We start from the raw sequence: 12,500 nt of genomic DNA, 5'->3' as shown, positions 1-12,500 counted from the left end.
TAAAAGGAATCTTCGTAATGGACTCCAAATTCATTCACTAACTCGTAAGTATTAAGGGGATTTGCAAATGCAAAAATATATTCATTATAAACTCTCAGCACTAAAATTAACAAGCTCTCTCGACAGTCGGCACAGGCTCAGAATTATATATTACAACCTCTCAGCACTAAAACCAAGGAATTCTCTCAAGTGTGGATAGGCGAGCCTAAGAACTAGGTAGGTAGGTCTCTTTGCAAAGGCAGTCATGGAACAACCTCCTAATTTGTGGTTTTACGTGATTTCAGATTTAAACGTCTATGAGTAAAAGATGCACTGTAAGAAATAATGTCTTTTGCCCAATTGAGGACTCGTGTATCTCCCTCCCTCCCCCACCCAAGGAAGACACCTGACTTCAAGAGTCACTCTGGAGCGTGAACTGGAAGGTCCGGTTTGTCTTACTGGGCCATTCGTCAACCGGAGTTTTTCCTCGAATTTTTCCTCGGAAGTTCTTTGTGTAGCTGCCAAGACGAGCTCGGACTGAGATGTGTTTCTGATTCCGGCAACTAATTTGCCAGAGTGGTGAAGATCAACTCTTTAAGATGTCTTTTCCCTGTTTGTGTATTCCCGAAAGTTCGGGGAACTTCAGGGAGGTCAGTGTTGGGTCAGATCTATTCCTGATGTTGGTATTTTTAAGGAGAATTAGGGAAGATATTCCTGAAGTATTTTTGGAGTTGATTTGTCTGACAAAAGCCATTAGATGTATTTGTGATATTGCTTTGTATGGGAAGCATTAGCTCTATTCCTGATTTGGGCTGTGAGGAACCACTTGATATTTTCCGGGTATTTGTGCAAGAAAATCTTTTTGATATATTCCGGATTTTGTTAAAAAAAAAAATTATTTGAGATAGTCCTGATATTAGCTTATCTGAGAAGAATCATGAGAGAGATTCCTGATCTTGGCTCATTTAAGGAGAATCTGGACATTTAGCAGAATCTAGGAGAATTTCTGATAATTTGACTAAAGATATCTTGCAGATATTCATAAATTTCTGCGAACGGCTGACGTAAGATAAATTTGGGGATATGAGTAACGACAGATATATTGTCCAAATTGTTATGTTAATGTAGAATCTGGTCAAACAGATTTGACTGTAGATGTATTATTCCGGATGGATCAGTTCTAACATAAAAGAAATTTATGGTTGATAAATTTGCTAGAATTTGATGCAAACCTATTCTAGGCTCTTAGCATTTGATGTAGTAAGAATGCCTCGGCATTCGTTTTCATGACAAAATATTATCAACCCAAATGCGCTGATTATTTACGCTTTTATTTTGATGATTGCTTAATAACTTCACATACATATGCTATATAGTTTATTTTGTTCCAGTCATATAGGTTTTTCACGTTTTCTTGTCATTTGTTAAGTTTCCTCTTAATTTATCGTATATTATGTTTTGTAAATCTCTAATTCATTCCTTATACACTTAATTCGTGCTTTTCATACCCGTATACTGTAATTGTAAGTGAGACGCCTGGATGCATGAGATCAGTCAATCAGTCTTTGTAAATCTAAAATTCTTCGTCCTTTTTAGATTCTTGCTCAAACAGACGCCGATAGAAATTGAATAATATCCCACCCTGGAAAAGATAGATTTAACTTTAATTCAAATTCGAAAACTCATTAAAGAAAAATTTATTAGACTCACATTCACACTGACGTGAGTTGAGAAAATTAAATCCAAAAGATTTTTCACCTATTCCAGTTGAACAGCTTTTAGTTACATTATTTTTTTGTAATTAGTGACCTGTGACCTGGGTAGGTTCTCCAGCGATTCAATGTCTCTCTTGAAGTGGAAGAAAGAATTGAAGTTCGTAACATTACCTGTGTTTGAATAACGCGTGCTTTCCCCAGATTCATTCTCTCTCTCTCTCTCTCTCTCTCTCTCTCTCTCTCTCTCTCTCCTCAATGAATTAAAGTAATTAAATATTGTTTTCTGATTCTCTCTCTCTCTCTCGCTCTCTCCTCTCTCTTTCTCTCTCCTTCTAATGAATTAAAGTAATTAAAATATTGTTTTCTGATTACTCTCTCTCTATCTCTCGGTCTCTCTCTCTCTCTCTCTCTCTCTCTCTCTCTCTCAGTGAAGTTAGTGTCGTTATATTCTCGCTCCTGGTTACTTTCCTCTACCCAGATCTACACAATGACGGGAAAGAGGAAAAATTATACAAAAAAGACAAAGTCTGCAACCTTTTGAAAAGAGGGAATTGCAGATATGGAGAAAAATGTTACTACAAACATCCTAAGGTATGTCACAACTATGAAATATATGGTAAATGTGCATACTTAGATGGATATGAGGATGATTGCAGAGATCTACATCCAAAAATATGCAAAAACCTAAAAGAAGGAAAAGGATGTAAGTTCGACAAAAATGTAAATAATGCACCCTGTAGCCATGAAAAACAAATAATCAAATAAATAACCAATCAAGCAATAAAATCCAAAATAAGAAAGAAACAAATAAAGAGAGGAATGAAGAATATCAGGTAAAAGAAAAAAGCAAGCCATCAACGAGATATGCAGAGGTGCCAGCAAAAAATTTCAATGCATCAGCTCCAAAGATTCTACTCAAGAGATAATAACTGTTTTTATTATGCAAGGGGATATTGCAGATATGGAGAAAATTGCAGATTCAGACACAAAATGAATAATTATGATGAAGGAAGAACAAATATTATGGAAAAGTTGGATTTTTTAATGTCAGAATTTCTGGAAATGAAAAAAAGAACAACATACCAGAACAGAATGAGGACATGGGAAAACATCCTTATTATTACCAATATTAAATGAAGGAGGAAAACACGCAAACCATCATAGTGATGAATGCGCAGGGTTTAGTTACGAGTAACTCAAAAAGAAAAATAGAGTACTTAGAAGAACTAACCCAAATTGAAAAGAAAATAGATATAATGAATATAAGTGAAACCTGGTATTCCAAGAGACTGGGAATGATGATCAAATAAAAAGGGTTTCAAACTTATAGATCAGATAGAAAAAAATAGGAATCAAGGGGGAACCGCAATATATGGGAAAGACAAAAAACAAGGAAAAATATATGAGAAATATAGTAACTCAGAATGTGAACTAATAGCGGTAGAATTTGAATCTGAAAAATTAATGAACATAGTAATATATAGACCTCCTAATACTAAAGAGTTTGACTTAATAATAGAAAAATTGGATGATATATGTAGAAATCACAAGGACTGGACTATTCTCCTATCTGGAGACTTCAACTTTCCTTTCGTAGACTGGAAAGAACGAATAGGAGATTGTGGATGTACTTATACATATAAAAAAGAGAGTAATAGTAGTGCAGAAGATAAGAGGCAATTCGAAAAGCTATTAGATATGCTACTAGAATACAACATTCAACAAATAAATCACCTGCCAACAAGAAAGGAAAATACTTTAGACCTAGTATTTGTGAACGAGATGAATTATGTTAAAGAAATAATAGTTTATAATGCGAGTATTTCAGACCATAATGTCATAGAATTAACAGTCCATTCCAAAGCAAGTGAAAACAGAGATAAGCAAGAAATGAAAAAGTGGGAAGGATATGGAAAATACAACTTCTACAGTAAAAATATAAAATGGTCAGAAATAAATGAAGAATTAAACAAAGATTGGGATAATATTTTCGTAAGTGATGACATAAAGGTAAATACGGAGATATTATATAAAATATTAGAGAAAATAGTGGATAAATATATACCGAAGAAGAAAAGTAAACATCAGTCATGCATACCAAGAGACAGAAGGATCTTGTTCCAGAAAATAAGAAAGTGGAAAAAAGGTCTAGCAAAAAAAAAAAAATGCATGGAAAGTTATAGAACTAAAAAGTAAGATAGAAAATGCAGAACAAAAGATTATACAATCAAAAGAAAATGAAAAACGGGACTTGGAAGAAAAAACCCTATTAAATTACAAGCAAACCTCCCAAACTATTATACTCATATGCGAAGAAGATGAATAAAAGAAGAATAGAAATAGGCCCTCTAAGAATTGAAGGGAGATTAACGAATGAAAAAAAAGGAAATTTGCAACATACTGGCAGAACGATATAAGAGAGAATTCACCCCTAGAATAGATAATGAAGATAATGATATAGAAGTAAGGGATGAAAATAGTGAATATTTAGCTGACATAGATATTAATGAAGCTGATATTGTGCAGGCTATTAATGAAATTAAAAATGGAGCTGCTGCAGGGCCTGATGGAATTCCTGCTATTTTGTTAAAGAAAGTAGTTCATTCTATCGCAAAGCCACTTGCAATATTATTAAGACAAAGTGTAGATACAGGCAAGATTTATGATGAGCACAAATAGCATATATACCCCTACTTTCAAAAGTGGATCAAGACTAGAGGCAAGTAATTATAGGCCTGTGAGTCTAACATCACATATTATGAAAGTGTATGAAAGGGTAATGAAGAAAAATATTATGAAACATTTAATAAAAAATAATTTGTTTAATAAAGGACACATGGTTTCGTACCCGGAAAAAGTACACAAACCCAACTGTTAGTCCACCGTGAGAACATATTCAAAAATATGAAAAGCGGAAATGAAACAGATGTGGTTTATTTAGACTTTGCAAAAGCTTTGATAAAGTAGACCATAATATATTAGCGAAGAAAATTAGAAAACACAATATCGTGGATAAAGTAGGAAGATGGTTAAAAGAATTTTTACACAACAGAAAAAACAGATAGTTATTGCAAACGACGAGAAATCGGATGAAGCCAAGGTAATATCCGGTGTGCCGCAAGGTACGGTGTTAGCTGCAATACTGTTTGTTATTATGATTGAAGACATAGACAATAATGTTAAGGATTCGGTAGTGAGTAGTTTCGCAGATGACACAAGAATAAGTAGAGAAATTACTTGTGATGAAGATAGGAACGCTCTACAAAGAGACCTTAACAAAGTATATGATTGGGCAGAGGTAAATAGGATGGTATTTAACTCTGATAAATTTGAATCAATAAATTATGGAGACAGAGAAAGAAAGCTATATGCATATAAGGGACCTAATAATGAGACAATCACAAATAAGGAAGCAGTTAAAGACCTTGGTGTGATGATGAATAGGAACATGTTATGCAATGATCAAATAGCAACTCTGTTGGCAAAATGTAAAGCAAAAATGGGAATGTTGTTACGGCACTTCAAAACAAGAAAAGCTGAAAGAACATTCATGATTATAGCTTTATAAAACATATGTTCGTAGTCCACTTGAATATTGGAATATGATATGGTACCCACACTATCAAAAGGATATTGCACAAATAGAGAGTGTACAAAGGTTCTTTACAGCTAGAATAGAAGAAGTTAAAGACCTTGACTACTGGGAAAGACTACAATTCTTAAAATTATATAGTCTAGAAAGGAGAAGAGAACGCTACATGATAATTCAGGCATGGAAACAGATAGAAGGAATAGCAGAAAATATCATGGAACTAAAAATATCAGAAAGAGCAAGCAGAGGTAGATTAATAGTGCCCAAAACTATACCAGGCAAAATAAGGAAAGCACACAGGGAACATTAATCCCACTACGCACCAGCATCGATAATGCAGCGTCTATTCAATGCGTTGCCAGCTCATCTGAGGAATATATCAGGAGTGAGCGTAGATGTGTTTAAGAATAAGCTCGACAAATATCTAAACTGCATCCCAGACCATCCAAGATTGGAAGATGCAAAATATACCGGAAGATGTACTAGCAACTCTCTGGTAGACATTAGAGGTGCCTCACACTGAGGGACCTGGGGCCAACCCGAACAAGATGTAAGGTCTGTAAGGTCTGTAAGGTCTCTCTCTCTCGCTCTCTCTCTCTCTCTCTCTCTCTCTCTCTCAATGAATTAAAGTCATTAAATATTGTTTTCTGATTAATCTCTCTCTCTCTCTCTCTCTCTCTCTCAATCTCTCTCTCTCTCTCTCTCCTCTCTCTCTCTCTAGAAATGAAATGCGTGATGCGTGTCATAAAATTTATTTGACTCTCTCTCTCTCTCTCTCTCTCTCTCTCTCTCTCTCTCTCTGTCTCTCTCTCTCTCGTTTTACCAGGTTCCTATTGTTACATCTCTTGTTACTGATAAGTTACTTGTTCGTTATAAGGTCACTTTATGATTTAATAGATATACTGACTTACTACATTCATCACAAAGGTGGTAGTTAAATCTGTCAATGTTATCTGCGTTAAGGTTTAATATGTTGATGGTGTGAGGTGTGTTTTTTTTTAACTTTGTCTTTATATATATTAATAATATATATATATATATATATATATATATATATATATATATATATATATATATATAAATTTTGCTGTTACTTAAAAAGCGTGTTTTAGCCAGATCTTTAGAAGCCCAAATTCCACTGTTAGAAACGTAAGGATATTACTATGTTATAGATTCATTTTGAATTAATAAAATAAAACCTTCAATACTCGCCTTTTTGTTACTCCTTAACTTTTAGTTATTATTATTATTATTATTATTATTATTATTATTATTATATTGTTATTATTATTATTATTATTATATTATTATTATTATTATTATTATTATTATTATTATTATTATTATTGAAAATCAAATAGAAAAATGTGAAGATACGCTTTTAGCATTGCGTGTATTAAGAGGCAATCTTATTTATTATTATTATTATTATTATTATTATTATTATTATTATTATTATTATTATTAAAAATCAATAGAAAGATGTATAAGAATACACTTTTACATTGCACATATTTAAGATTCCATCCATTATTATGATAATATAATATAATAAATAATAATAATAATAAATAATAATAATAATAATAAATAATAATAATAATTATTATTATTATTATTATTATTATTATTTATTATTATTATCATTATTATTATTAATTATTATATTGATAATAAAAGCTAAAGTGGTGTTCAAAATATTTAATTCTCAGAGTTATAGCAGCGTTACAGGGTTCCATGGATTATTATTATATTATATTATTATTATTATTATTATTATTATTATTATTATTATTATTTAAAAAATGAAGCCTTGGGAAGGAAAGTGGAAATAAAATACAGTTTATCATGAATGTTGTTGTTTCCCGTTAATTTGAACGTTCCACGAATGTGGTTGACTTTCCAGCGTTTGTAAATATTTCATAATATCGGTTTTCCACTTTTTTAAAACTCCTACTGATGTTGTTTATTTTCCAATTATTTTCAACGTTTTGTGAGTGTTGTTGGTTTGCCAGGTAATATAGATGAGATGTTTCATGAATGTTGTTGGTTTTCCAGTTAATGTAGATGTTTTTATGAATGTTGTCGGTTTTCTAGTGATTTACAACGTTTCTGGAATGTTGTTGGTTTTCATGTTGATGTAAATATTTCATGATTGTTGTTGGATTTCTAGTGATTTACAACGTTCCTGGAATGTTGTTGGTTTTCTAGTGATTTACAACGTTTTTTTAATGTTGTTGGTTTTCTAGTGATTTACAACGTTTTTTAATGTTGTTGGTTTTCCAGTTAATGCAAATGTTTCATGAGTGTTGTTGGTTCTCTAGTGAGTTACAACGTTCCGTGAATGTTGTCGGTTTTTCAGTTATGTTAAACGTTTCATGAATGTTCGTGTTCCAGTTATTTTTTAAGTTTCTTGAATGATGCTTCCCCAGCCTTTTTAAACGTTTCTTTAGTGTTTTTGGTCTTCCACTTATTTGCAACGCCTCTGGAATGTTCTTGGTATATCGATTTTTTAAACGTTTTGATGAATGATGTTTTCACTGTCATTTTCTACGTTTCTTGAAGGCTGTTTTCCCAGTCATTGTAAACGTTTCTTGCTTTTTGTTGGTTTATCATTGTAAACGTTTCTTGATTTTTGTTGGGGTTTCAGTCATTGTAAACATTTCGTGACTATTGCTGGGTCTCCAGTTATTTTAGACGTTTCACCGACTGTTGTTTTTCCAGTTGATATCAGCGTTTTCTAGATAATGTCTTCCCAGTCATAGGAACATTGTAAATGTTACTAATACTTCAGCCAACCGTACGGTAGGTATCTCATGCGTAAAGTGTATACGAAAAATTTACTTTTGTTATTTAAATAAGGTTTCGCTTCATACTTAATTCTGCTTTATATGCGGGATATTGTGCAAATATGCTTCAGTATAGCTTTATATGAACGTTGCAGTGTGACACTGAGGAAATTATATTTCTTCACTCGTAAACTCAATAATGATAAAAAGAAATCGTTTACCCCAAAAATTAAAATCTGTAAGATAGCTTTGATTTCAAAGTATATTGTTTTTTTTTATGTGGAAGAAAATTAAGTTAAAGTTGTTAAATTTAAGCGAAGGATATTGTATTCTGTAATTTTAGTCTTTTTACAATGTAATTTTGAAAAACTTTAATTGGGTCAGAATTTAAGAACGAACAGATATTCTTTTAATGATAGTTGTTGTAAGGATAATAAGAGCATTAACTATGTATATGTAGTATATATACGTATATACATATATAATCTTTAATTAAAGCTTTTTATGAATACCAGACCTTCACTGCAAATGACGACTATTTTATCAACACGGCTATTAAGAATTCCGAGTATTTTTTGGAGCGGTAAATTCCTCTGACTAAAATACTTTTGTATTCCAGAGGTATTTACAAGTGGACACTGTTTCGTACACTCCGTCATCAAGATATCAGAAAAATACTGTAATCTCCATTAACTGAACTACTGTGTGAATCCAGAAATTACTGTTTTACAAACACGCACCGAATATTTATGAAACAATAAAACCCCTTAATTGTAGTCCTTCATGGCTCCGGAGGTTATTTACAAACGGTTATTGCTGTGCAAACACGCTCATTAAGGTATCCAACCCCATCTCCCTCCTCCTCCTCCTCCTCCTCCTCCTCCTCCTCCTCCTCCGATGCATTCAAATGAAGACCTTATCATCCCTCTGAGAACAGATGTTGACACTCGATGGTTTCTGATTCCAAAACAACCATCACCCGATTTACGTTAAGTTCGTCCAGCAACAATGCGTTTTATAATGGAGTGCCTGGACGCAAACTCTTCCAGTTATTTTGCTTCCAGGCCTCACCTCGTTCCAGGCGGATTTTATTGGAACTCACGGGCACCTCGTTTCCAGGGTCATACACTTCGGCCATTACGGGGCATTCCTGGGAACTAAGTGCAGCTGTTTTGCCTTGATAAGGCCGTCCTATCTTTTCCTCATTTTTCGTCCCGCCCGGAAAGAAATTAGTATAAATGTTTCCATTTGCCAAGGCTGGATTTATCGGAATGGGGTCCCAAGAGGCGATTACCGAGGTTTGGATTTCGCTTTCCAGAATTCATGAATTCACAATCGGTTTTTAATTTCCAGGCGTGTCGGCGACTGTAAATTCTTAGGATGCATTTATGCGCACGAGTGGATTAGCCGTTTGCCTCCTGACAGTCGGAGAATTTTAATTCAATTTTTTTTTTTTTTTTTTTTTTTTTTTTTTTTTTTTTTTTATACGCTGTTCCAGTTTTATGAAGAGTATTCGGTGATATTCGTGGTGTCTGAAGCGCCATGTCGAACTGGAACTGAACGTAAGTTCGAGAGAGACATTATATAAGTCAGTGGTAGTTTTGAGATCATCTCGTTTCCGCATTGAAAATATTATACACACACACACACACACACACACACATATATATATATATATATATATATATATATATATATATATATATATATATATATATATATATATATATATATATCAGGTATTGTTCGGTGACGCTACTTATCAGAGTGACATCTTTTAGCTTTTAGTACTAATTTTATGAAAATAGTCTCTTGGTTGGTTAGGAAGGTGCAGTGAAATGGTTAAGGTTTCATTGAACTCTTCAAGGTGAAAAAAAAGAAAGACAGAAGATGGACTGATAAGGACACTGGAAGAGACACCATCTGGAGTTTGTATAAGCACTAAGTGGTAAAGATTGAAGATGGCATTTTGAGAATGCAAAAAATATAACTTTATTACTTCATAAATATAATAATAATAATAATAATAATAATAATAATAATAATAATAATAATAATAATAATCATTTATAGTGTGGGGTTCTGGGCTGCTTCCTGCCTCCTTAGGAGTCCATCACTCTTCTTACTATGTGCACCGTTTCTAGGATCACACTCTTTTGCATGAGTCCTGGAGCTACTTCAGCCTCTAGTTTTTCCAGATTCCTTTTCAGGGATCTTGGGATCGTGCCTAGTGCTCCTATGATTATGGGTACAATTTCCACTGGCATATCCCATATCCTTCTTATTCTATTTTCAGGTCTTGATACTTATCCATTTTTTCCCGGGTTTTTTCTCTTCAACTCTGGTGTCCCATGGTATTGCGACATCAATGAGTGATACTTTCTTCTTGATTTTGTCAATCAACGTCACGTCTGGTCTGTTTGCACGTATCACCCTATCTGTTCTGATACCATAGTCCCCAGGGGATCTTTGCCTGATCGTTTTCTATCACTCCTTCAGGTTGGTGTTCGTACCACTTATTACTGCAAGGTAGCTGATGTTTCTAGCACAGGCTCCAGTGGAGGGCTTTTGCTACTGAATCATGCCTCTTTTTGTACTGGTTCTGTGCAAGTGCCGGACATTCGCTTGATATGTGGTTTATTATTATTATTATTATTATTATTATTATTATTATTATTATTATTATTATTATTATTATTATTATTGAAAACTATGAGGAAAATCAAGCACTTTAAAGTTGAGAATGAAATAAGATCCTTTTCTAGTGATCAGTCATGGCATATTGTTAGGAATACGATAAAAATCCTTAAGCTTTATAGAGACTTCTACTGTCTGATGTCGAGGGCGGCAGTCATCGTAAGCCTGAAGGATTTTAAGTTTATTTCTAACAACCACCGAGATTGAACACAAGAAAAGAGTTCTGTTTATCAAATTCTCCGTGAGTGAAATAAAAAGACGTTATTTAGGGGGGGGGGGTTGCTGTTTGTTGTGGTGTTAAACAGAGGGGGAGCAAATCAGGCTTATATCCTGGAAAATCCACTCTTTCTTGACCTAACCAGTGAGTTTATACCTGGTATTTATTTTATTGTAGTTGGCTACAGCTAGGATTGGGAGAGTCAAGAGGCAAGCTACCTAAGTGGTGGTGTGGTCGGTATGATTTTGGCCTGCCGCGAGTTCGATTCTCGGGCATTCCATTGAAGAGTGAGAGATGTGTATTTCTGGTGATAGAAGTTCACTCTCGACGTGGTTCGGAAGTCAAGTAAAGCCGTTGGTCACGTTGCTGAATAACCGCTGGTTACATGCAACGTGCGCCTCAGCGGCGTAGTTGGTATGGTATTAGCGTCCCACCTAGGTGGTTGCGAGTTCGATTCTCGGCCATTCCGTTGAGGAGTGAGAGATGTGTATTTCTGGTGATAGAAGTTCACTCTCGACGTGGTTCGAAAGTCAAGTAAAGCCGTTGGTCACGTTGCTGAATAACCACTGGTTCCATGCAACGTAAAAGCACCATACAAACAAACAAACAATAAAAACACCAAACAAATAAAGCCTTGTCTTGCAGCGATTTAATGAGCATATTGGAATGTTAACACTCTTTGAGGTGTTCCTACGAAAAGGGGAAAAGGTATATATAATTTTAAAAATTCCTTGGAGGAGCTATTAATAGTCGACGTTGTTTCCAAACGTCTCCCATATTTTTTTTCAACTATTCATTGTTAACAATGCTAATTGCGTCTTCAGTTGCTTGGAATTATGTTAACTATACATCAGATGGAGGACATTTTATTAACGCCTGAAATATTATGTTATGCTTTTCTTGTTCAAGAAATAAACTCATTTTAATCTGACCTGCGTGTATGAAAGAACTTATGTAAAAATCAATTAATTTTTGTTTACTTTTGTATTAAGTAATGCGAACTCCAAATATCAGTATTATTACTATATCTATGTTACCTTTTGCATTATTTATCAATGACCCCTTATATACATATATATATATATATATATATATATATATATATATATATATATATATATATATATATGTATATATATATATATATATACATATATATAGATTACACACACACACACTTTTTCCAAGTGTGCTATTTTTGCTCTCGTCTACAATTGAATTCTTTCCTTTTAACGATTTCTTGTTTTTTATGCATTTCCTCCATTTTACTCTTGACTTTTATTTTTCTTCTATTCTTGGCTTTCTCTTCCAATTCTTTTGTGCGGCTTTACCCATTTTATTCCTTTTTCCCTCTGCCCTCTACTTTCTCTTCTGTTTTCGCCATTTCATGTTCATTTTCTTTTCCAGTTCTCTTTTTCCTTTCTTCTTCATGCACGTTTATCATGTTTCTTTTTCTCTTTTTAATCCTTGAGTAGGTAAATTAAGAATTTTTATAATATTTTTATTTTAAA

General features: G+C 33.5%; 2 protein-coding genes across 2 annotated transcripts in view; one reads left to right on the top strand and one right to left on the bottom strand.

Annotated features, from left to right (window-relative positions):
• The window catches only part of LOC135209381 (uncharacterized), a 16,260-nt gene extending 7,047 nt beyond the window's left edge, over window positions 1–9,213 (bottom strand). Inside the window, exons 1-2 of the mRNA XM_064242077.1 lie at window positions 9,147–9,213; window positions 439–542 (exon numbers count right to left, since the gene is read on the bottom strand). Of these exons, the coding sequence (XP_064098147.1) occupies window positions 439–542; window positions 9,147–9,213 (171 nt within the window). The remainder of the gene's footprint in view (window positions 1–438; window positions 543–9,146) is intronic.
• LOC135209256 (homeobox protein prospero-like) overlaps window positions 1–12,500 on the top strand; it is a gene marked incomplete in the record, with an annotated part of 1,606,906 nt that overhangs the window by 184,077 nt on the left and 1,410,329 nt on the right.

This window comes from Macrobrachium nipponense, chromosome 37 (assembly GCF_015104395.2).
Source record: "Macrobrachium nipponense isolate FS-2020 chromosome 37, ASM1510439v2, whole genome shotgun sequence".
NCBI classification, from domain to species: Eukaryota; Metazoa; Arthropoda; class Malacostraca; order Decapoda; family Palaemonidae; genus Macrobrachium; species Macrobrachium nipponense.
This window is presented reverse-complemented; position numbering and strand designations above follow the sequence as displayed.